This window comes from Aythya ferina (genome assembly GCF_964211825.1).
Source record: "Aythya ferina genome assembly, chromosome: 1".
Classification (NCBI taxonomy): Eukaryota; Metazoa; Chordata; class Aves; order Anseriformes; family Anatidae; genus Aythya; species Aythya ferina.
The window spans coordinates 117,466,317-117,487,628 of record NC_140296.1 but is presented as its reverse complement, the minus strand read 5'-3'; the positions used below and the strand labels follow the sequence as shown (position 1 = coordinate 117,487,628).

Sequence of the window (21,312 nt, the reverse complement as noted above, 5' to 3'; positions counted from 1 at the left end):
AAGAGAAACAAGGCTCACTAATTCTACCTGGTCAGTTTACAAACACATTTTTTCTTCATGCGCAGCAGAGCACAGAAAGAATCTCTGGAATTTTCCAGGAATACCAACCTTTTATTTCACTTCTGAAATGAACGGAGGGCTCTCAAACGTATTAGACTGCAAATACTGAGAAGGAAGGTTTTGCTACCTCCCAGGCAGAGCTTCAGCAGAGTTTCCCCATGTCATTACCCCAGTTTGCTATGGTTCTAGACAGAAGTCAAAGTAGAAACTGAAAAGCCAAACCTGCCTCTGGGCTACTGTGAGGGCTGAAGACAGTGTCATTCTGTTTTCCTTGCTGACGCAGGGATAACTTACATATCTATCAATCAATCTTATCAGGCCAGGTAATTATTCTACTACAGTGGTCCACAACAAAGTGGAGTTTATCAATCCATTTGGGCAATTAGCACGGGGAACATTCCTGCCTCATTGTTTCAGGCATTTCATAATTTGATTTCTGTACCATCCTTTTTTGGTACTTCTGAAAATGTTGCTGGAACAGTGCCCAACTGTATGGTTCCACACATAAAACCTTCCTCACTGTAACTGCTTTGTTACCCGGAAGTATCCTGGCTCAAATTTATTGACTGGAATATTTTAAGAAATACAGCTTACAAAGTCCCAATAGAAAACATTATTTAGATTGACCCATGAAAAGCCTGACTGGATTTTGAAAGTCATATCCAGTCCATTCAAGTCCAGTCATAATTTGTGATCCACGTATACAAAAACTCACAGATCACGTTTGATACATAACACGCAGAATCTCCCCCTTTTCTTCTGAAATTAACATAAAATGCCATTTTGAAGTACAAACTGATTTGAGGAAACTATTCCTTTAAGCAATATTTATGAGACTGCAGAGAGTTAAAGTTTTCAGATCATTTATCAAACATTTATCAAACATTTATCACACCTTTGGTTTGAGCGAAAGGAGAAAAACCTTTACATACCTCAAATGCCAACCAAATTAACAACCAAATTAAGTCATCCCATTAAGAAGTTGCAAAGAGATGAAAATATATCACATTTTTCCCAACAGATTCCCATGTTCTTCCTTGTTTAATACTAGGACTGTCTAAAGTATTGAGGAAGTATCAGATAGTGATTTTCAATTAGAAAACACCTCTCATAATTTTAGGTCAGAATCTTAAACTGAAGGCAAACGTGTCATGGGAGCTTCTCTGATGGGTGCCAGCAGCAGCCAACTACATTTATATACATTTCTGTATTTCTATTTTGATTTCTGTACACATGAAGGTACCAGCCTGAAAGCACTTGTTCTTTGATTAACACATCCTGGAAATCCCTTGCACTGACATTCTTCCAGGTGTGGTGCTAGCACATCGCACCTTCGACAGGATAAGTTTCAACCACCACATATGCACCAGTATCTTTTTACCTGAATTCCAGGACACGGATGCTTTTGTATCCAGGTAGTCCTTCAAATACCTTCTGGATCTATTTTGAGGGGAAAAAAATATTAACACAGATTTCCTCCACCTTCCTCCTTAGAGTGAAAAAAGCAAGAAGATTTTTCATCATTTTCTAAAATTCTAAAAATGCATCTGAGCTGCTATTTCTGTTAGGAAAAATATGGTTAAATATTCTCTGTCTTTAGAGAAGAAGAGTTTTGATGACGTTTCATTATTGCAAAAGGAAAAGAGAAAATATGAAGCACAATATATAGCATTCCCCAAGAGGTATATATAAATATTCATAGGGAAAATTAAAACAGAAAAATGCGGAGATCTGTACAACATCTGTGATGAGCAGATGATATTCTCTCTCTTATATATGCGGCATAAACCCCTTTTTTTTCCCCAAAGGTTTCCATTACTTCCCAAACTTCTTCAGATTAAAACAAATTCAGGAAAAATGCTTCAGACCTTAGCAACCTAAACAAGTGAAGCAGCAACAGCCACCTTAGGAACTGGGGCCTCAGACTCCTAAGATGCCCTAATCCATTACCTAGTGCAAAACGCGGCCCATCTCCTCTGCCCTAAACATACAGAAGGTGCAGGAGTGACTGGCACTGCTACTCAGAAATGAAGACCGGGGGCAGCAGAATGGTGGTATGTCCAGGCCCAATTCAATACTCAACTGTGTTGACAAAAACAAGAAATAGAATACTGCAGGTTCATGCCAGTTTCGTATTTTTCCTCCCAAAAGATCCTTGCCAGTTGAGGATTATTTTTTACTCCTCAAATTCCCCTTCCCCTCTCCAGTCTCCCTATTTTTAAACCGTCTCTGGTGAGAGTTAAACAATTTGAGTGCTGCCGGCTGACTTTTTTTTTTTTTTTTTTTTTTTTTTGAAGAGCTTCTTTATCCAAGCAGAGAGAAAACCAGGCGAGGGATCAAAGGAGTGGAACATCCATGTGCCAGGTGGACTCCATCCCATCTGACATTTCTTCCACACACACACTCTATGGCATTGCTACTTGGCCACACAACTAGGAAAATTAAGATGTCTAGCCTATGCTAGCAACTTGTGACAGTTGTGGTGATGCTTTTTGGCTCCAGTGGTGAGTACATCTCTTTCCCATCTGGCCCAGGATCTGGCACAGGGTTAGCACCAGTTAAAGGGATTCAACAGAGAACCCCAACTAAATGGGATGAAGAAGGAAGCAAAGCTAGAAAAAAAGACGACCCTACCATTTGGCACCCTAGATGCTTCTCCCAAGAGAAAGGAAAGACAAACTTTCTGCCCCAAGAAAATTATGGTTGTAAGATTACCATGATAAATGAAAAGTAAAATAAAATAAATGAATGGGAACAGTAGGGAGAGGAAAGACATTAAAACATTCAATTTAATTCATTTCAAGTTAACTTGAAATGAAGATTTAATAAATTATGCATATATGCATATGTATAGATATGCTTTATATATATATATATTTATTTATATATATATATATATGTATATATATATATATATGTGCACACATACAATTTTTCTTTGAAGTTGGTGCCTAACAGTCTCAACCGTAGTTCATTCCCACTGACTCCAGTGGGATTAAAGGATGTGCTTAAGAATTTTTCTGAAGTTGGAGGGTTTTAAAATGTTCTCATAGGCACTGCTGATTCTGGACATAAATGATGATCGAGAATTGTCTTAGCAGCCTAGATTTCAAAGAGTATCTCCCTGCAGTACGCAGTGATTCTTTCAACAAAATGCTGCTCCTGAGTGGAAATCATGGACAAGTTCTGTTGTTTGTGACTTCCCCACCTGTCACCTACTCTGCACAGACAGATGCTCTTGCTTGAAGCTGGAGTCTCTTCTACAATCAGAAATCTGGACACTGTGTAACCACCAAGATTTCCTAAATCCCACTGAAGTGCTCAGCTCCTGCAGGAAACCCAAGCCATGCGCACATGAGCAGATGCTGACAGACCTGAATGCCTTCTGCCTGCCCTGCACGCGACGCTGCGCTGTACCTGACCTGCCAGAGCTGCCTTCCAGCACTGCCCCAGCTTAGGCTGATGGTTCTGAACTGCTGCTGATTCACGTCCTGCCTTTTGGGAGAGTGTGGGCAGCCTGATTTGCCAACACCTTCAAATAATCTTTTTCACTCCCCGGTTTAAAAGCAACAACATTATGGAAGAATTCAAAACTAAACAAGATGAAAAAGCTCTGAAAAATATCTAGACAGACTGGTCACCAGAGAGATGTTAAATACATCTTAAAAATTAAAGAGTTTTAAGACCCAGAACTTTAAGAACTGACGGAGTTGCACCAAAAGACAAACAAGAAACTTGTGACTTCTTTGTGACTTTTAAACCTCTACTGCTGTAACGCTGATAGGGAGAGAAACTTAAAAGTTCTGCAAGGATGGTAAGGCCAAAGTTAGCCCTGGTAAAAGCAAGTCTTTAAAAGAACTAAACTAAGAGCAATTTTCTTTCATTTATTAATAACACCTGGCTTAGTTTCTTCTGCTAACATAAGGCAAAATAAATACGAGCAGAAAGGGGCAGGAGCAGGGGAAGTGCCTCAGAAAGGTCTCTTCCTTGAGTAAATATGCAGGAGCTTAGCATAATTTTCTCATCTCCCCAAAACCATATGTCTACCTTTGCAAAAACCGATAGCAGGCTATTTCTTAAGAAACACAGTAAGAAAACTGGATTCATTGGCAACTGGTATGTTGCACAGAGCCCCACTATCTCAAAAAGGCAGCATGTCAAACAAAAGAGGGTGTTCTCACAGTGAATATTTTCCAGCCTGCCTCAAGCAACAAAAGCCCTAAGCTGGTTCTGCAGAGCAGTCCTGGTACAGGTGCTACTATTGCTTTGCAGAGAGAGTAAAAAGAAAGAGACAAAGAGAGTAAAAAATAAAGAGAGTAAAAAGAAAGAGGTAAGTCACCTGAGAAACAAATTGTTCAGAGAGCAGCTGACGCTTCACAGTGTCTGGGTCACTCAGCTCCTCGCTGTACTTCTCTCCAACGATCACAATGCTGAACTCAATCATCCGCTCAGTTACAGGCCTCATGAGATTCTTATCCTCCTTCTTTATCTCATTATTGATCTGGAAGAAAAGGAGAGGAAAAGGAGAGAAGGGAGAAAACAAGAGATGATTTAGTGACTTTTTCCGTCTGTTCTTTTTTTTTTTTTTTTTTTTCCTGAAGAAATAAATCCACTTTACTCACTGCAGACCAGCAGACCAGATTCCTACCTATCCTGGATTTACTCCATGTAGAAAGCATCCCCAGATATATTTGCATGTAGAAATGGTCCTGTCAGCAGTCAGCACACTCCATTACTCAGCCTGGGTCCAAACATCCTCTTTTACGCGGGCCAGGAACTTCTCCAGCCGCTGCAGACCTGGAGTTTACTCTGGCCCATGATGTGGCAAAAACCCTGAGCTTCCTCCATAAATGCTATAAGGACAGCAACACACTGGGGGATGACTGGTGGGCCAAACAGATAGCCTGATGAATTTTTTTAATGATGTGGGAACTGCCATCCAAAGCACAGCATGTTTCCTTGAGTCCCCAGCACACCTTTTGCCTTACGCTGGAATGGAGTGCTCAGGGAGCCTCAGGCACAGAGATGCCAACTAATGAGACAACCTAGTGAGCAAGACAATTTTATAGTATTCTCATGTTGCTGTTAGTGCTGTTCTCCCTTTGCACATCTAAGTGCAAGGTTATCTAGTTGAATGGAGTTACAAACAGAAAATCAGCTGGGTGGGACATTCGTCAGGCAATTTCAAGTGTGAATGTGGATACACCAACAGGTCACCTGAGCCTAATCAGCAGGGGGCTGACTTAACCAAAATGTACCTGTTTATCACAAGGTTCCTGTTTCCTGTCCCACTTGGAAGATGAACCTCTGCCAAGTTCTACATTCCACATGTCCAGGGTGTACAAACACCCTGGGATGTTCAGCTTTGGCAACTGCCACGGCTGCTGCGAGCAGCAGTGAATTCCAGTCCAATTTTCATCTAACTTCAGTCAGTGAGCAACACAGGAAGAGCATTTCCTGCTTAGTTCCCTGGCATTTTACAACCAGGATACTATATTTTTGTGGTGTACTGAAAGGCAAGAAAAAACAGATCTTGTTTCATGGCTTTATTCTAGAACAAAAATTTGGAATTTGCAATTTGAGAGGGAAGGCTGGTGTAAGTTAACAAGAATGTCTTTGGCTATTTACATGCAACTGTTGCTTTTTCCCTATTAAAAAAGGAAAAAAAATGAGCCAGCAAAACACACTTTTTCAGCAAAACTGCAGTCTGTATTATGTATGGAGTCTGAAATGGAGCTCCACAAAATTTAGCTGCCACCTGTGAGCAACTTGTATACCATTTAGGGCCCCTCCAATTTTATTTATTTATTTATTTACTTACTTACTTACTTAAGTAAAGTTTAAGTTTTACTTAAATTCTCTTCTTCCCCACACCCTTTTTTGACTAATCAACTTCGTTAAGAACCAGAATGATTGGCACCCTGCTTAAAGCTGGTTACTATTTGGCAAATATATAATCAGCTTGCATGTATCTGCTGCTCCTACATGACTGTTTGCAACTCCACGTAGTTTGAATCATTTATCAGTCCCTCAGAAACAAAAATCCAGTCAACACGTGAGTGCAGAAGATGAGCTTTGCTCGCTCTTGGTCTTGTAACCTGCAGTGCATTTTGGCTGTTCAGAGCAATGATGAGGTGTGAGGTAACTGTAGAGAGTGAAAACACTGTAGGCAGCAGCAATCAAATTCTGGGTTCTTTCTGATTTACTGAGTGGTCTTACTCTCTGCTCAGGCAGTTCTGTTTCAAAAAAAAAAATAATGGTGTACATGGGACCAAACCACTCGTTTGTGGTACATAAATATAAAATCAGACCCTGGACTTGAGTCAGAAGCTGTCTGCCTATTTCATACTCAGTGTTTATTCCTGGAATCACAATATCAGATCTCAGCAGTCAGCTGTGAAAGCTCTAGCAAAAAGCACAGAGTTTGGCCCAGCTTCGTGTCATGGCTGTGCTAGGTTACAGAACAGTGCACAGTTAAACTCAGTACCATAAATCAGCTTCTACTTATATGCAGCATGTGCAGTTTTGTAAGCTTATCACTAAATCCAGTGAGAGTTTCACACTTACATAAAAAAAAAAGTGCCAGCTGATGCATACTATTCGTTTGAAAAATTTTCTTCAGGGGGCATGTAGGCTGACAAATATCGCAGTTGGAATCTAGAGTTTGGGCTTAAGTTTTAATCCCGAGGAGCTGTCTCCTGGAAGCAAATACTTCCCTGGGACCTATTTGGTGGTCAGCACTTTTGAAAGCCAGCTCGCTTTTACAGAGGCACTTCAAGTACTTGCTCTAGGCTTCCCTGTGTTAGAGTTTTGTTTTAGGTATCAAGGCGAGGGTGACTGTAAGACAATAAATAAAAATTCATCTATGTCAGCAGGGGAGAAGAAGCAGGGAATCAGAAGGAATCTTCCAGGCTATCCAAGCTACCTCTGCTGCCTTAGCAACTGTACCACTCGGACCCTTCTAACACTAGGGCAGCAATTTAAGGGGCATTGTGTTTCCATAGGAATAACAACAATTCACATTCTTCATGGAGCTTTCAAAAGCCCTAGACATTCACTGTCTAGTTCTACATCACTATCAAAATCTTCATTTGACAGCTCAGCTGATTTGCTCTCTCATTGAGGGGGAAGCTACACTGCAAAGCCACTGCAAATGAAAGAACACCTACCTAGGAAATTATTTAAAAGTTTCTAAGGCTCATGCCCTGCTTTTATGAAATCTTAATACAAGCACTCACAGTTGTGTCTGCGTCTTCAGTTTCAGGGATGGTACCACCTGCAGGACTCTCAATGGACACCTCATGAGGGGGAGGAACGTTGGCAGCTGCATCTGAGTTTGCAAGAGAGCAGTAGTATTATTTTTTTCTCATGTACACGTAGATACGCACGAGTTCAGCAAGTGTAAGCTGACAGTAACACTTGATTCCCATCATCATGACAGAAATACCACAGAAAACACCTGAAGAGCCTCAGAAAAAGCATCAAATATGCTAGTCAGAATCAAATGCTAATGTTCTAAGAGAATGTATTCTGGGGAACATGAAGTAAGTGCAGTAAAAACTGCACAGAAGTAATTTCTCAAGTAGCATTTTCAATTAATTTCATGACAAAATAACAGCAACATATAACCTGATCACCAGATCACAAACAGCATTATTTGGAGATGGAAGAATTCACAGCTCTCAAATCCACAAGCCATCAGGTTGGTCCATTTTCAAGTAATCAGTCTTGACATAATTTAGCTGAAAACTGACCTCTCAGCGTGGTAACATCAGCATCCGAAGCTGGAGTTGGAGTCCCACTCCTGTTAAATAAAAGTAAAACCAAAAATTGAAGTTGGACATTGTAAGATAGATCCATTCGTTTTTTATTTCCCTGTGATTCTGCTGTAACACCAAAAAAGCACGTTGGCAGTAGAAGTTTCTCATGGTACTACTTTGCTGATAACTTCATAAAAATTAGGCTTTGCAGTATTTTAGCTTTCTTTTGCAACTCAGATACCGGGTCATGTGCATCTCTGGGGATGCAAACTTCCTTTCATTCCAAGTGACTCGGAGTCCCCTCCAAAAGTATACATTTGGCCTTCTAGTGGTTCTGTAAATGAAGTAAATGCAAAGACCACAGAGATACAGCAAAAAGATACCTGTAATGTTCTATAAACCCCCCAGTTTTAAAAGTACCCTACAGCGCCCCAAAACATCCTAGCTGTACTGAAATCACTGCAACAAGGTTGGGCCATCATGAGTTTTACCCTGCTCATTTGGAAAACTTCAAAAGCATCAGTTTCCAATTATTATTATCATCCAATTACTACATTCACACACATATAAAACAATGCCAGGCTAAATGTGAAAAAGAAAAACATTTCAAATAAAAATCAAATGTAGACTGTTAGCCTGAGGAAAAAACAACAGCTCTGACATGGCTCTAACAGTAAACCCAAGCTCCTTGGAGCCAATTCTGTGAGCCCTGAGTCAAGTTACCAGGAACAGGAGACACACACTGTCAGCAAGGAGTCTTTCCTGAATAAATTAAAAATGATTTTTAAGGTTTGTTATATTTTCAGTATATACTGCCCAATATGTGAGATAGGAAACTTCAGTGCTGCAGAGAAATCAAACGCTAAATTCAGAACTCCAAAAATCATCAAAGTTCACTGCACTGAGATATTTCTCCCATTTCTACAGGAACTCTTTCTGTTATTTGTGGACATACTCTACTATAAAATAAACATGGCAGCAAGTAGTCTTCACTGTAATGTATGCAAGTGCTTATATTAACAGAGCCGTGCTTTCCTAGCCTTGCCAGGTTTTTGATTCACATACTAGGTCTTGCTGTCTGCCTTCAAACAAAACTCAAACCAAAGTTGATGGGTATTTTGCCTTGTTCAGGATTTATAATGAGTCTCTGTAGAACTCCAAAAAACAAAGGGTTCCAGCACCAGCCAGACAAACAAGTTAGATACTGAGATAGATACCTGGACGTGAGCATATGACAAAACACATGACAGTGAATTCACGTCTCAAATTTTGTTTCACCCCCCGCCTCTCTCAGACATGCAACACTTAACAATAAACAGATTTAAGATCAATCTGGTTTATTTTTCTATTTAAACCAAGAAACTTTTCACCCATCCTTTCCCAGGAGGCATAGGCTAGTGTGCACATAATGACTACCAATGCCAAACGACAGCAAGTTCAGAGAAAATTAAACTGCCAGGGTGAAATCTACATAACAATGAGAAAATATTAATGAAAAATAAAATAAATAATCTCCAGGTGAACACAGCAGAAAATACTGATTCAAGAGTTTAAACAGTACCTTCATATATTTGCTTAAACAACAAAAGTCTACGAGCTCTATGCAGGCTTTGAAATGTCCAGTTATTTGTGTCTGCTTCCATCTCGTGGACACTGCTACCTGTTTTCAGCCAGGCACAAGGTAACTCCCTACCAATTCCTCAGGAACTCGTGGAGAGATTCTCACGAATGGTAAGGCAAATTTTACTAGAAAGCAAGCAGAATTCAGACAACATACTCTCTCTGCTGCTGCCATCACAGGTACAGTCACACGTAACTCATTCAGAAAACCTCAGTTGCTTTCTGCTAGCAACAAGTAATCAGTAAAAGGATTTACATTTTCTTAAGAATGCTGATTTAATTTTAGAGTTTCCTTATTTATTTATCATATTAGAACCAGATTCAAAACTGTTGCTTAATTTTCATTCGTCTGATGAAATATTTTCCAGTTCAACTCACTTAGCTCTGAAAGACACACCACTCTTACAAATTACAATAGCTTTTAGATTATGTAATATATAAGCTATACTAGTTTTATTTATTTTACAGCATCAGTAATTAAAGCATTTTAGTGTATTGTATTTAATGACGATACGTTCAGAAATAAATATGCCACTGCTTGTCAGAAGAGGTGAAACACTGGGAATTCACTTAACACAGACTCTTAATGTAACTAACGAAGGTTACAGAATAAAAACTCAACAAAAGCAAAGTGATGTGCAGTAAAATAATGCTGTGACAAGACTTGTGGTGGTCTGATCCACTGAAGGGCTCAAACTCACATAAGCACATCAGCTAAGGCTTTTATAAACCCCCTTTTCTTCAGAAACAGACAGACAGAAACCTGACTTGCTGTGGCAGATCTAATCATGTTCTGAGCTCGGCCTGAGGCTCACAGGACTCAATTCGGCTGCCCACATGTTGGTCAGTGCCTCGTACAATTCATGGGGCCTCCAGGTTCTCCTGACCTGTCCCAGAAGGCACAGATCCCACCATGTTATACCTGTCAGCTCTCTGCAATGCACGTGCTGTCTCAAAGAGACTTGAATGGCTGTTTAACCCAAGCGAGCACCTAACTTCATGCAGGGTTAGGCCTGGCTAAGGGCCAAATGCCCACTCAGCCATTTTCTCACTCCCCTTCCTCACCAAGACTGGGCGGGAAACCAAGATGAGAAAGCTCACGGGTTGAGACAAAAACAGGAAGACCATTTGCCAGTTGCCAATACAAGCAAAACTGACTTGGTTTGGGAAACTTAAGTCATCTTAATGCCAATTACAACAGAAATGGGTAGTGAGGAACAGACAGACATTAAAACAACACCTTTCCACAGGGAGGCACGGGATGGCCCCGGCCTTGCCTCACACAGGAGCACCACAGCCCCTCAGCGACCACCCAGTATAATTTCACCTGCTTATGTACCACAAGATCAATTTTAACAAAGTTGGTTTTTGAGCGAAACACCCTCAAAGTAAGCAAGAAAAAAACAGGGAGAATTCTGTGGTATAAATTACACTTCAGATAGAGGAACAGTTTGTAAATGGAAAAGCCTAAAAGAAATGTTCTAGAGTAGCGTACTACTTCCTGAGTAGATTACCGGTTTTAGACATATTATAACAAATTTTTCCTATTTTCAAAGGTCCCAGAGCACTCTCCCAGTCACTGACTTGAATGATACTTAGAGAAGCTCAACAGGAAAACTCAGCCTGCTCCAGTGCACCCAGCAGCAAAGCTCAGGCAGGTGAGCGTGTCGGTCAGCCACACCAACTTGTGCGCTGGGTTAGCCATGGGCTGGGAACCACCAACAAAGCTGGGCCATTCAGCAACTGTGGAAGTGACAAAAATCCAGGGAAGAATATGGCCTTTATCTTTTAGAGTGTAGCAAAGCCATCACCTAAAGCAGTAACAGGTCACATGCTTTGTCAGCACCAAAGAATACATTCTTACTGAGCTTTTAAATACAGGCCTCCAAAGCCCAGCCGTTTTTTGCAAACTTCTGCCTCGTAACAGGCTGAAAATTAAAAGCCAAAGACTTAAATAAAGCCCCACAAAACACTAATCAATCTAATCAAGCAAGACCAGTCAAGAACTGCATTTGGTCATGTTAACAGTTACCACTTTCACTGTTTTAAGTAACCCTGCTATAACCAGCCTCACTTTATGCACTAATTTGTTTTTTCTTTTTGCCTTCTACTTCCCCTTAGCATTTTAATGTTTCAAATTAATTAATCTCCTCAAAAACGGCACTAATACTACTTATCTCTTAGGAAGCCACTCAAAATACTTATCACAGCACACACACTGATCCCCAGGCTTTACTTTTGGTCATACTTTAAACAAGCAAGCCACACCAACTGAGGAACTATATTCCAGCAAAAGCTTATGGTGAATTTGAGAAAAATAGGTATGAAATGTAATTTCTATCGTCCTACCTGCATAAGTGTTGCTCTGGACCACCTTGGCTGAGCAGTAAGCAAAATACAAGCGTATATACATGTAAGTATGGAGAGGCAGGAGAGAATATGCACAAGCAGATGTCTAACCAGCAAAATGCACAACACCACACTACATTTCGCTAGTTGGCAGAAATGACTAGTTTCAGATCACACAGGTGTGCTAGACACCTGGATCTAGGCAAATTTAGGACATTGCTTGTAAGGATCTCAAGTTGATTTGAAACAAATGGTGCTTATGGATAGCCCATACATTTCAGTACAGCAAACACAGCATGCAGATACAACCTATATTGCCTCTTTTCAAATCCCCTTGCAAGAACTTTTGCATGACATTAGTCATGTCACAAAAAGACTCAGCAGTTTCCAAGTCCACCAAAGAAGAGTCTTGTTGACCCACAAGCAATTGAAGAGCCTCAGAAAGTCCTTATATGCAGCCATGTCATGTTATTAAGGACAAGCACCACTCCGGACCTGTCAAATGGTGCATCAGCAATACCATTCTCCCTCATGAAAAATTTTTAAGTGTATTAGTTATGATCGTCTCTGCATTTTTCTCTATATTTTTCCTCCAGGCTTAACTATCACCTCAACTCCACTGCTGAAGGTACCATCTTCGGATCTATACTACAGGTTACAGATATTCATCAGCTTATTTAACAATTTGAAAGTGCTATGATTTGCTATGTCAAGCATTTAATTTTCTTAAACATTATTATTTCAATGCTTATATTGAAAAACCTTGCTCAAAGAAGGGAAAAAATAACTTCATGGTCTGATTTTCTTCTTTTTAAAACTTTTAATCGCAGGTCCTTGAACTAAGTAAGTATGCAGTTTCAGAAGTATTTTTATCTAAGTATAGAATGGAAGACTGAGCGTTGTATTTAGATTCCTTTTCTTTTAAATTCTACTTGCACTTATCTTAATTTTTATTTAGGTTGTTCTTTAATTTTTACCTCTTTTGTTTTTAACTAAAGCAGGACAAATCTTTCATATTGCTATCTGACAGTAGGGAGCACAAAAGAAAATACACAACTACAGAGAAGCAGCCTGGAAATCTTCACATAGGATAAAGCTGTGCAGATGCTCAAAAATTTTTGAGACAAGCAATATTGTTGCCAAGTCCGAATGCAGGCAGAAAAGGAGTTCAAGTATGTTTCTACCCCACTGAAGGCAGTTGAAATGATTCCGGCATGAAAGACAAACACTTTTTCTTTCATGAAGCCCACTTAGAGGAAAAGGTTCAATACTTGAGTTGATATGCTATCAACCATTGCTGCTACTGCCATTGAAGTATGGATCCTAAATTTGCCAATGTATTTCAGATCAGACAACACAGACAGAAAGGAGGAGGTCTGGACATGACTTATCATGCCTAATTTCACTAAGTCCACAATCAGCAAGTACCCCTCAGAAACGACAAATGTTTCCATTTATTTCATTTTATTTGACATTAATAGCCACTTCTGAGCAACTGAAAAATAGCACATTATTACATTCAACCTTTCCAACTATCCCATACTCCTTGTATTTTCTTCCTTATGTTATTATTCATACAGCATTCACGAAACATCCTGACATAAAAAGTATGGTTTTCTACTGCAGCTTTTTTGTGCTACTCCTTTGCCTTCAGTTGATTCTCAAGATCCAGCTTTTGACTTTGCATGAATGAGACTGTCCTGACTGTCCTATTCTCACAGGGCATCCTGCAATATTATAACACAGCAAAATCCATTATGCAAAGTTACAGTGGCCTAATGAATAAAGAAATCATTAAAAGCCTTTTGCTGATGCAGTGCTCCCACATTTCCGACCTAGGCAAGACTCCACGATTTCCATTGGGCTGCTCTATACAAATCTAGATTGTGTCCCATATGTTACTTTTCCTTTGAGGTTTTCTCCTCCCTGGTACTTAGTTTAATCTCTCAACTCCTTAAAAGGCCAGGCTAGCCAAGCGTTTAACCTACGTGGATGCAAGTGCAAGTCTTACAGGAACAAACTCCCATCCTGCTGTTACGTAATTGTCAGTAATGCTGGATTGTGAGTTATTCTGGGAAGTGAACCACACGAGTACAAGACACCTTCCTGTAGGCTACACTGGAACTAGCTTAGCATTTAACTAGCTGAAACCAGCTTTTGACACCTAGACAGAGGCACAGCACTGACATCATGGTAGGATATTATGAGATATATTAAATTATTTAAGTCACAGCTTCAATTCTACAGCTGATGATAGCTTTCAGCACAGTTACACTTTGATCTAGAAAGGCAGTGTAGCTAAAATAACTGATAGATATCAAGGCCCTGTCTTCAGTTCCAGATCAGCTCTAAATTAAGGAAATGAACCCAAAGTTCTTTTACAGAAAAAACATGGTCAAGGCTCATAAAAAGGAAACACTCTTTGTAGTCTTGTGTGCCTGACCTACGCTCTAGAAGAGAAAACAATCCTACTGCAAAAATTCCTATGTTCTTATCAGTGGGAAAACAGACTGAAATCTAGGTCCCCAAACTAGTACTTGTTTCTACACAGTAATTCAAAAAAAAATGAGTTCATCAGAGGACCTCTGTTATTCTTCCACTGTAGGCATCTTCTGGAAGCCCGTTGTCCCTGGCAATATACAAGCCTCATCCAAGCATTTCATCTAGATACTGAAAACTGGTGCTTTAGGGTAGGCCCTCCATCCCTTGAGACATGAGACCAGGTCAATTCCCCATTCTGACGGTGATGTCACAGCCAGGTTGTGAGACAGCCAGGTTCAATTTAATGTCCAGCCCTGCACACATCTGCAGGACCAGTCTCTCTGCACATGTAGGTCAGACCCCAGCCTCAATGAGATCTGCTGCAGAAAAGCCCATGGGCAGGTAGTTTATCACTGCATTGCCCAGGAAACAGCAGGACTGCACTCACATTTCTTCCTGTGCAGGAGGGACTTGAGGCTAGACTTCCCTCACCATGCATGACTGAGTGATCCTGGGTTGCAAACTTACTCTGATGTCTTACAGAAAAAAAAAATAAAAAAAATTTAAATTTAAAATTAAAAAATTAAAATAATTCAAAATTTTCAGTATATTCTGATGTGTACTGGAAGGTCTAGCATATTTTTGCAGGAAGTAGTATGTTGGCTGGTGGTGATGCTCAGATGACTCCCTCACTCCTCTTGATGGAGAATACCTGAGGTATCTTCTACCCATGGCAGCCCATAATGGCTTCGTTTTTGCATGACCCTGGCTTACAAACTTGACATCTTAAACCTTATGGTGCAGAGGTGTCCAGAATGCTCTTAGAATTATATATATTTTATATAATATATATATATTATATTATATATTTTATATATATATATAAATAGATAATATTATATATAATATAGTGTATATATATAAATATTGCATAATATACATGTATATATATAATATATTTATGTAATATTTATATATATACACTATATTATACATATATATTATTTTATATATATATAATTATATATAAAACGTTGCCAAACTAAATTATACCAATTTCTTTCTGATGCTCCATTATCTGGAGTACACCTACCTGTTTCTAACTCACTATTTCTGTCCTTTATCACTCTGTGCTATAGAAACTACCATATACAAGCACAAATCAAACAAAAATTTTAACAGGAAAAAGATACAGCAAAACTTAAGTTTAAATTGGCAGCAATAACAAAGATCCCATCCTAAAGCTATGAGCAACCTGAAGTTATATATATTTGGATAAAAGCAGTATTTTTGAGAGAGAAGCAATATAGCTCCACAAGTAATTGATTTGGGTAAAATTGCCAATTGTTTGCTGGAGCCCCTTTAATGTCTGTCACAAGGCACTTGATGGATGGCTTTTACATGAGAGCAACATTAATCACTCCAACACACCTTTCAATCAAATGCTGGTCTTTTTGCATGGTTAGGATGTTTAGCCCAGTGCATGTAATGACTCTAGATATATTCGTGTTGACTAATTGATCTCATATAGCTCTACATTTACTAGTTTTCCTGAACAATCACAATGAGGGATATAATGGCTTTTCAAATTCTTTTTTTTTTTTTTTTTCCAGAGCCTCCAACATTCAAATTGAGGTAACTGCAACTCTGAATTCAGATTTACTGATAAATGAGATGTAGTTCCATTCACTTAAGGAGCCGGTCTGGAGAACAACTGATGCTAACGGGAAAGAAATCATCCCATTAAGTTTACAAGAACAAGATTTTTATTTTTGTTATTTTCTCTTTGAGAAAAAAAGCATATACAAGTTTGGTCAATGTTACATTCTCAATGGAACAAGTTCTGTACAGATTTATACTACTCAATTGACCAGTGGGCTTAGGGGAGTCCTCATGTCAGAGGAAACTTCAGCTTAATAGGACAGAGAAAAAAATCTTTTAGGCATTGCCTTTGCCCTTACCATCTTATGTTATTAATTTTAATTTATAATATCGCGGTTAAAAAAAATCATTTTAAGAATAATTACTTTGGGATGTCAGATGTTTTTTTAAGAACTGTTAAGTGACTACCCTTTCCAGTAAATGAATTACTCATTTGTCATAGCTTCACAGGGTCTGTAAAGCAGGGAACTGAAGCTGCTTATTTTTCAGACAAGTTCAGCACTAGGTTGTTTGGGTTTGAGTTGCTCTAAAAATAACCAGTTAGATTAAGTTCTGAGAATGGAGTAATAATAGTTTGAACTGGTTTGCCTTCCAGTTCAAAAAGACAAAAATAACAGTTCAAGTTCAGGTTTGCTTTGGTAAAAACAAGTCAAAATTCAGACTAGTTTTCCTTTTTATTCCCTTCTTAAAAATGTGAAAAGCCCACACAGACAACTTCCTTGTGTTTTTAGAGCACCTCTTTCAAACGTTTTCTGAAAAAGCATTTCAGAAACATTCCCTTTTTTCTTGCTTTTTGTAGCAGTGACAAGGTCTACCTTTACAAAAGGTTCACAAGATAACCAGAACACTAACACAATTACTGGGGACACATCTCTTTCCTGAAATAGATTTTCCCCACTAAACCTCTTCAGGTAAATAGCCTGCACACGCGCCTGACTGCCAACGAGGTGATGACATACTTAAGCAAAAGTACAAGCCCCAGATTGACTGAGTTATTTTCAGCACATCAAGCTTGCTAGGATAGCCTGTGAGAAGTTAACATACATGACAGGATTCCTCCAACATACTGAATACTTTTCTATAAGCCCTTTTGCACAGAGGTGAATTTTGTTCATCTTCAGTTCGTTAATCAACTCCAGCTGCAGCAAGAACTGGAGAAAGGACTGACCAAGAGGCTATTTAAAAAGGGAGAATGACTTACCCACAAGACCAATCATTGCAGGAGCTGACAAGAAAGAAAAAAAATAAAAAAGAGAAAGGGGTTACAAAATGTCACAATCAACTCTGCTATTATCTCCAAACAGAATAAAACGCAAAACAAATGTAGATACTCACCCAGCCATTGCTTCCTTTGTATAGGACAGTTTCTGGAAAACAAAGAAACAGACCCTTATTACATTTGAGAATCAAAAAGTGGAAGGAAGAAGTCAAATACAGTTTCTTTCCTCCTCTATGATGTAAGAATGGTTTTTTCTTTGTTTTATATTCATTTGCTAGGTTCAAAATTTATTAATGAAGCTTTTGCTGAAAATAAAATGCATTTCCAAGATACAACTGAAACACAGCAACAGACGCTGTAAAGAGCTTTAGGTTTGTCAGAAGATGCACTACATTTCTACATTTTCCTGCAGAAACAATGTTCTCTCAACCCCATGGAGGCTAGGAATGAAAACTTTTTCAGTGAGAGCTCTTAAGAAATACATTATTTCTGCTACTCATCTATTGATTTAAAACCATCTTTTTCTAAGTACAGTTACAGCTTAAATTAATGTAGTAGGATTAATCTGAACACTTTGGTGAGGATTATACAAGTGACAGGGGTGACATTTTTTCATAAATTGATGTATAAAGGCTAAGGCAGGGCTACACAGTTGACAATTTTTCACCAAAATCCTCATAGCAGTGGTGAAATTGATTCCAGAAAGAGGTCACAGGAGTTTCTGTGGGGTCCCCACAAGAAGTGGAGGAGATCCTGAGCATTCTGCAGTGTAGAGTGCTGCTGAGGAACAATGCTGTGTCCTAACGCTGTAACGATGTAAACAAAACATAAAATACTTACATGAGCGTTGTCCACACAGAATTTGTGTTTCTCACTGCTTTCTGGGGAAAATGGATTGTTTGGTGATTTATTGGGCTGGCTTTCTTTACACAATCAATGCAGGGCTAGTAAATCTACTGGAGTTTTGGTATTTTCAAGGAATATGCATGGTGCCTGCACTCAGCTTCAGTGCACTGGGATATGCAAGGAAAAGAGAGACTGATTCCCTCTCTCCAAGCTTTTGGAAATGTATACACAAGAAGCAAGTTTTTTAGTAAAAGGTATTTGTTCATTAAAAAATGCAGTTCTTAAGTGCTACTAAAACCAAACCCAGTTATTAGGGTCCCCCATTTTTTTAATACCAACAGGTAGTCTGTACTCAATGGCTGTGCTCCATAGGCCACAAAGGCCACTGACAGCAGAGGTCAGTATAACCCTGATCATTTTGTCATTTTGTAGAACAAGGAGACTCCCCAGCAAGGGGTATAATTGGCCAAAACTCTGTTGTGGGGTTGCCTGAGGAACTGGTGGCACCCAGCTTTCTCAAGCCCAGGTCCCAGGACCTACCCAGTACAGCCTGCTATTGCAAAATCTTCTATCTGATAAATCGTAAGAAGAACTGACCAAACCTGAAATGCCTCATTATTATTTTATAACAAACATGACACATTTTGTCTCCACATCTATATTAAAAAAAAAAAAAAAAAAGCATCAAATTCTTCAGTCCTCACCCAGTTTTGTAGTATACTAGGAAAGCCTAATACTGCATGAATCGAATGACAGCCTCTTCATGTGGCTGGATTATCCCTTAATTCATCTCATTCAGGACACAGAATATTCACTCCATGGCAAATCACCTCTTTTGTGAAATAAAGTAACTTTGATGGATTACATGCTTTAAATGACTAAATGACCTGTCTTCTCGTCATTCTTGCTCAGACAAAATCTCCCATTGGACTTAACAACAGCTTTGTTTGAGAAATAAAGGTAAAGATTGTCACCCTTAGATTTGCTTCCTACCTGTGCTGTGCAGCTTTATGAAAACAACAAAGAAAACGCATGAACTGTAAGTTAGAGATGAGTTGATCAATGAAATATCAGGCATCCATTAGAATCCATATGCCACTACAAAACTTCTAGAGAGATTATCATCTTGCAAATTATGTCACAGGTAAAATCTCATGGTTTACTGTAAGTTCAAAAAAAATATATTATTTCAATACTCACTCTGAAACATAAGACTTTTTGTATAACATTAAATGTATGTGTTTTTTTTTGTTGTTGGTGGTGTGTTTTTTTGTTTTGTTTTGTTTTCAGCTGGAAATGTGCAAATGAAAACGAAGCATCCCCTGTGGCTAAACTAGCACAGTCTGCAACATGTTGTAGTGATTGCCTTCCTCTCCCTTAAATCTCTAATTTGCATTCCAGTCTGGGGTGAGGGCAAGCACTGATACACTTGAGTTTTAAGGCAAATAGGCACCTTTTCCCTCTAATTAGAAGCCAAGAGCTCCAGAGTTCTGGTTTGGGCTTGGTTTCTCACTTAGTACAGAAGAGCCTTTGCCAAATTACCTCGCGTCTCTGACTCAGTTCCATCATCTGCAAGATGAAGTTACAAACATGCTCCTACCTACCGCAAAAGGATCTGCAGGGATTAATTAACATCTCTACCCTTCGAGTACTTGAAGTCATCTATAAATAGTTCCACATAGCAGCGGTAGCCACACCACAGCTTGAAGGCTTGGCTTTTACTCAGTGAAGCTGCCTCTGGCAGATGCTTTGCATAAAATCAGTTCTCCTGAGACACTTGTAACATAATCGTACATGTACCAATTCTTCTAAAGCTGGGAGCTGAGTTTTGTGTCAGTTGCACTCGTGCTTACCCTTCTCAACACACTGCAGTTAGTTTTATTTAACGCAAAACTATCACAAAATTATTTAGAGTCCCTAGCATTAAATACAGACTAGCATAAACTCGCATGCAGTACTGACCATATGGATGAGCTTCTCTTATGAACCTGCAGAAAAGCAGCTGTATCAGATACTCTTGCCTGATCCTAAGAGGCAAACCTTATGCACAGGAGATAAGATATCTTTCTTGGAGGCAATTCCAGGCAGGAGAAAAGGGTGGAGGAAGAGTCAAGGAGATCTTTGATAATCTCATATTAGTTTAATCCCATCTATGCAGGACTGTAGCAAGCATTTTTGATTTAACCCACCTGTTCACATCATTTGCCTTAGGAATGTCATACCAAGAAATGATTCTTTGCCTGCCCTGGTCCTCCCCACAGCGTGATGCAGAATCGTGCTCTCACAGAGGCAAGGCCAAGGCATTAGTTGGGGATTCAAGGAGGCAGATAAAGTCCAGAACTGAAGCTGGTGTGAAAGAGCAGAATGGATAGCAGTACTCTGCAACACAGTCCTGACAGATAATGAGAAAATATTGTCTACAGTGAGCAAAAGCAGAGAGAGCTGGAAAGCCTTAGTGGAAGAGAAGTAGTTTTAGCCACATCCAACTTGAAGTGAAAGCTAAAGATCCATGGTAAGGTGTCAGGAGCTAGCTAAAGGTCCAGTCTGTCCAGGAGGAATCAACTGCACAGCAGAGGTGAACTCCCAGCACAGAAATGATTCCTCAGCATGTCTTCGGGAACACTACCTAGAAACAGGATGCAAAACAGGGAAAACAACAACTCCAGATTTGCAAAGGAAAGGAGCTGATCAGACAAGGCTGATGAGGATGAAGTATTGTTTTTGAGCTCTGCACGCAGAGATAAGCATAGACCTCACGGCTGACAGTTTCTGAACTGTGTCAGCAGTCAAGGGAGACTGAACAGCAAGATGTATGCTGGAACTAGATGAGAGTGGCCACAGAGAGAATTTACACAGAAACAGTTTTTACTACAGAGTTTAAGAAGTGGAAAGGAGATGAGGCAAAATTTGCAGAAAGAACTAGGGTTTATAAATTTGCACATGTGGGAAGTTTTGTGTTTTGCTGTCATTGTTTTATTTAAAAGTTAGATAAGCCTACATTTTGCAATGCAAGAAGAGCCAAAGTCAATAGGAGAATAGGACAACAGTAAGTGTGAGGGTAAGAAAAAGGTGAAGGAAATATGAGAGAATCACTCAAAGGAGGGCGATGGAGGAAAATTGTATCCTTAAGCAGGCAGGGAGAGAGGAAGGAAGGGTGTTGAAAGAACGGAAGAGATCTGCTTTTTTTCAGATTTAGAAGAACATGGAGATACAATATATAAAGAAAAAAATATTATTGTATCTCAGTCAGTGATCAAAAAGATCCTGGACACTAATTAAGACATTTGATTAAACCGTAAGAGACACATGGTTAGC

General features: G+C 39.3%; 1 protein-coding gene across 3 annotated transcripts in view; it reads right to left on the bottom strand.

Moving 5' to 3' along the window:
- Positions 1 to 21,312, bottom strand: part of IMPG2 (interphotoreceptor matrix proteoglycan 2) — a 56,151-nt gene that overhangs the window by 16,610 nt on the left and 18,229 nt on the right. For all 3 annotated transcript variants that reach the window (XM_084522164.1, XM_084522163.1, XM_084522165.1), the window contains exons 4-9: positions 17,268 to 17,299; positions 17,134 to 17,157; positions 7,815 to 7,864; positions 7,299 to 7,390; positions 4,400 to 4,561; positions 1,442 to 1,500 (exon numbers count right to left, since the gene is read on the bottom strand). In XM_084522164.1, coding sequence (XP_084378290.1) covers positions 1,442 to 1,500; positions 4,400 to 4,561; positions 7,299 to 7,390; positions 7,815 to 7,864; positions 17,134 to 17,157; positions 17,268 to 17,299 — 419 coding nt within the window. The remainder of the gene's footprint in view (positions 1 to 1,441; positions 1,501 to 4,399; positions 4,562 to 7,298; positions 7,391 to 7,814; positions 7,865 to 17,133; positions 17,158 to 17,267; positions 17,300 to 21,312) is intronic.